At 49.2% G+C, this 4,179-nt stretch overlaps 1 protein-coding gene across 1 annotated transcript; it reads right to left on the bottom strand.

The window, feature by feature from the left end:
- Positions 1–1,297: 1,297 nt before the first annotated feature.
- POM121L12 (POM121 transmembrane nucleoporin like 12) lies at positions 1,298–2,586 on the bottom strand. Its single transcript, XM_023232064.1, has one exon. It carries the CDS (start codon positions 2,584–2,586, stop codon positions 1,648–1,650), a length of 939 nt encoding a protein of 312 aa, XP_023087832.1. The 3' UTR covers positions 1,298–1,647.
- Positions 2,587–4,179: the final 1,593 nt, after the last annotated feature.

Here is a 4,179-nt window from a genome sequence, read left to right as displayed (position 1 = left end):
CATGCCAGCTGGTGGTGTCTCTGGGACTTCCCTGTTCTCTCCTTGCTTGATAGCTGTCTCCATGTGAGGCGCCTGCTCACCCTTGGCCTTCCGCCATGACTGGAAGCTTCCGAAGGCCTCACCAGAAGCCAGTGCTGGCACCACACCTCCTGTATAACTTGCAGAACAAAAATTAAACTCTTTTCTTTCTAAATTACCCAGTCTCAGGTATTCCTTCACGGCAATGCAAACGGACTAACACACCCTGCCTTCCTTCCATCTCCCATGCAGTTGAAGCTTCCCACTTCCAACAATCTAAACAACTTCTCTTCTGAAAGCAGGGAAGGAACATCTCTTCTCAAAGGCAGCCACCGTGGTGGGTAAATTCCATACTCTGGAATCCTCAGTGTCCCTGCTGCTCCTGGATTTCCTTCTCCTTCATGGTTCTTGGTTTTGAGGGTTCTTCTGTTTCCATTCTCCTTTCTTTCATGTTCTAAATGTTGGAGTACCCTAGGCTTCACTGTTGCCCTTCTCTGTATTTTCTGCATAAGTGATCTCATGTAGACTGTGGCTTTAAGGACCATTTCTAGGTCATGAGGAATTTATATGTTCATGACTCCCAAATTTATTTTGCCAGGTTCAAACCTTCCAATGAGTTTAGGACCACAGCATAGCAAGTGTTTTTGTTGTTGTAGAAAACACACCCTGAACAAAACTCTTGATTTCTTCAAATATTTTCTCCTATTGGTAGTGCCCATCCCGATAAATGACACTATCATCATCCAGTTTCTGAAGCCAATATGCTAAAACTGTTGGGATCCTTCCCCTTTCCCAGTGCTAACATCTAGGGCACCAGCAGGTTCCACACTTTCTTCTAGGTCAACCCCAAACTTGTCTGTATCCTTCCAGATGCACCATTTGCCTCTTAGACCAAACCATCCCCATGGATTGCTTGAAATACTGTATTGATCTCCTGTGGTTTCCATTTCTGTTGCTGTAGCCGGAATCGTGTTTTTAAAAATATCAACCAGATCATAGACTATCCACTGCTTAACACTCGTGGCTTTAGAATAAACCCTGTACTCTGGTCCCCATGCCTTATAGTAACTAGTACTTCATCACAGTCTATTTTTCTAACCTCATATCTTCTCTCTCACTGATCTCCAGCTCTACTGGACTTATATTTGGACTTCAAATAAATAGGAATGATTCCCCATACAGAATCTTTGCCCTTGCCCCTGCCAGGAACACAATTTCCCCTTTGTTTTGGCATAAAAAAACTTTTTTGATAGTTATTATTATATATAGAGAGAGTTTCTGCAGACAAATGTTTTTAATAAGATCAAATATTTAACTACACAAACTGGACAATTTAACTATACGAACTGGGAGACATGGAGAAAAAGCAAGCCTTCCCGAAATGCCTCTTTTCAGAGGAAGGGCAGGGAGGAGAGGGCCAGCAGGGCGAAGGTTGTTCTGAAATCAACAGCTGTTAGGGTGGGAGGGAGCACAGAGGGAAGATCTGGGGATGTGCAGATGAGGGGTGTGGAGGTTGCATGTTTGATAACGTGGTGTCAGGGCCTCACTTTCGAGTTAGAGCAAGGATGAGCAAGTGAAAGTAGATACATGGGCTTAAGTCTCCGGAGGCGGGTAGCAGGGCCCAGATTCTTAGGAGCCAAAGGAGCCAGCAGACTGGGTGTCCTGGAGGGCGAAGGAGACCCTACTGCAGCTGCCGTAGGAAGGCGTTGTCGCCTCCCAGAATTCCCAGATGGCGGACGGAGCGGGCTGGACCAGCACGAAAGGCCAAGTATCATCACAAACACTGAGGCTCCAGGGGCCGACGCTCGGCTTCAGAGGCCCTGGCCTGGGCACGAAGGAAGCAACCGCTCCATTTTTGCTCAGGGGCTTGAAGGCAGAGGGCCGGGGCTCTAGGTTCCACCTGCCGCCCTTGCTGTCTGAGACCTCGAACCACAATGGCCCTTCGAACCTGGCGCTTCCCTTGCGACACTGGCTGAGCGCCCTCAGCAGAGTCTCCCGGGTGCAGAAGTCCGGGAGCTCCTGGGCGGCGGGGCGGCTTGCGGGGCGGCCTCGCTGTCCTGGGGATCTCCAGGGGCTCTCCGGACGCTCGGGAGGGGAGATCCTGATGGTCATCGGGCTCCAGGTCCGTCCTGGGTTCCGGGCACGACACAGCCCCCTTTTCATGCAACTCTCCGAGGCGCAGGAGAGGTTTCGCCCCAGGGCGGTCTCCCCGGGCAGGGCGGGGCGCCTCCAGGCCTCGGAGCCCACCCGCTGGGACTCGTGGGGGTCCTGGCTGAGCCGCACCGCGGTGAGGTGGGTGCTGGGCGCCGGGCGCCCCCACTGGACGTACTGAATATGGCTCTGAGTCGGAGATCTCGGGGGCCACGGGCTCTGATGACCCCGGGGAGACAGCGCGGTCTGGGACGTGCTGGGTGACCTGCCCATGGGATCCGCCAGGGCGTCGGGGCCTTGCAGCAGCGGTTCGCCCGCCTTCCAGAAGTTCCTGACGTCTGCGGACTTGGCCGGAGCTGCAGCGCCCAAGGCTGGGGGACCGTTAGCCTCTGGGTGCTTGGAAGGCACGCGGGGCATGGGCACGGGACACTCCACAATGTCGCCACGCTCAGGCCACGTGCCCAGATGCCCAGACTGCAGGAAGACACTGGAAGCATAAGCCTCCTTCCAGGTGCCGCCAGCAAGTTTCTCTCTGGAGAGAGGGGCCTAGGAGCTACCATGGTCTGCTGTTCTCTCCTCCTCCTTCCCTCTCCCCTTTATCTCTGCTCCCCCTCCCACTCCCTCTCCTCTCAGCTATTCAGCCTCACTCTCCCTCCCCTCATCCCCTCCCCTTCCTCCCCTTCTTGTGATGTGGTTCATATACCAAATAATTCAGCAACTTCAAGTGTAGAATCCAGTGGGTTGTATGGTCCAGCCACACATGTGCACCCATCAGCACAGTAAATGAGAAAAAAATTTCATCACCTCAGGAAGAAGCTCTGTACCCTGTAGCTGTCTCCTTCCTATCCACCGGTCTCCCCAGCCGCGACAACCAGGAATCCACTTTCTGTCTCTGTAGACTTCCCTCCTGTGGGCTCTCCTATGGCATCACTTAGCATGATGATTTCTAGGTTCATCCTTGCTGAGACCTGTACATCCTTCCTTTTCATGTCCAAAAACCTATTCCATTGCATGGATATAACACATCGGTTTGGCCTGTCGTCAGCTGATGGACATTTGGGTTGTCTGCAAGTTTGGGATATCATGAAGAATTTTGTCATAGATATTGGTGGGGCAAGATTTTGTGCAGACAGATATTTTCACCTCTATGTAGTATGTAGCTGGGAGTAGAGTTTCTGGGTCTGCGGTTAGTCCATGTTTAAGGGGAACCACCAAACTGTTCTCCTCTGCCTCTGTAGGGTGTTGTGTCCTCACCAGTAATGTTGCTGTATTTTATACTTGACATTTAGAAAGAGAATATATAATAATACCTGCAGAAAGCTGCAGATAGACTATTGACAGAAGGACCTTCTCTTTCATTAACATAAAAACAAACATAACTCACTGAAATACTTTTAAGAAAAACAGCTAGTTTTGTTTTAGTAAACAACACACGTTTTATCCTTCTAGAATGGTTATTAATGTTACATCTTGCAATTTACCTTTTAAGGAAATGGTAGTTGTACACCACAACTTATGTTTGAGAGCTGACGATGATTTTATGTAGACTCCTGTAATTTTAAGCTTTTATACATTCGTATATAGATTTCTTCCCTTCAGACATTAATGCAGTTTTTATTTTTTCCATTTTCTCCTAATATGTGTATATGGAGTAGAATGATTCACTATTGTAGCTACCAGGTGCAAAGATCTGCCTACAAAAACATTATCTGAAGGCTATTGGGCAATTGATTACAGCCATCTCATTTGAAGATCTGTTCAAGGAGGTGTAAGACAAACTGCTCTGGAGAGCCTCTCAACAGCATTGCAGAAGGCAGCACCTGAGTGGGTCCAATCATAGGGGCAAAAAGTAGAGACTAACAAAATACCAAAGCCAATAATCCACAACAGGTTTTCTTTCGGGATTTGAGAGACAAAGAAGTGAATGGTGAGGACACTCAAAAAACGTTTAATAAGAAGTCTTCACGAAAGTTCTGTGGTTCAGAAAGGGGCTGATTATCAAAGGCACTG

This window comes from Piliocolobus tephrosceles, chromosome 8 (genome assembly GCF_002776525.5).
Source record: "Piliocolobus tephrosceles isolate RC106 chromosome 8, ASM277652v3, whole genome shotgun sequence".
Taxonomy (NCBI): domain Eukaryota; kingdom Metazoa; phylum Chordata; class Mammalia; order Primates; family Cercopithecidae; genus Piliocolobus; species Piliocolobus tephrosceles.
This window is presented reverse-complemented; position numbering and strand designations above follow the sequence as displayed.

Bases quoted from the DNA above. Each gene is read 5' to 3' on its own strand.
- POM121L12 (XM_023232064.1), bottom strand. From the start codon at position 2,586: ATGCCCCGCGTGCCTTCCAAGCACCCAGAGGCTAACGGTCCCCCAGCC.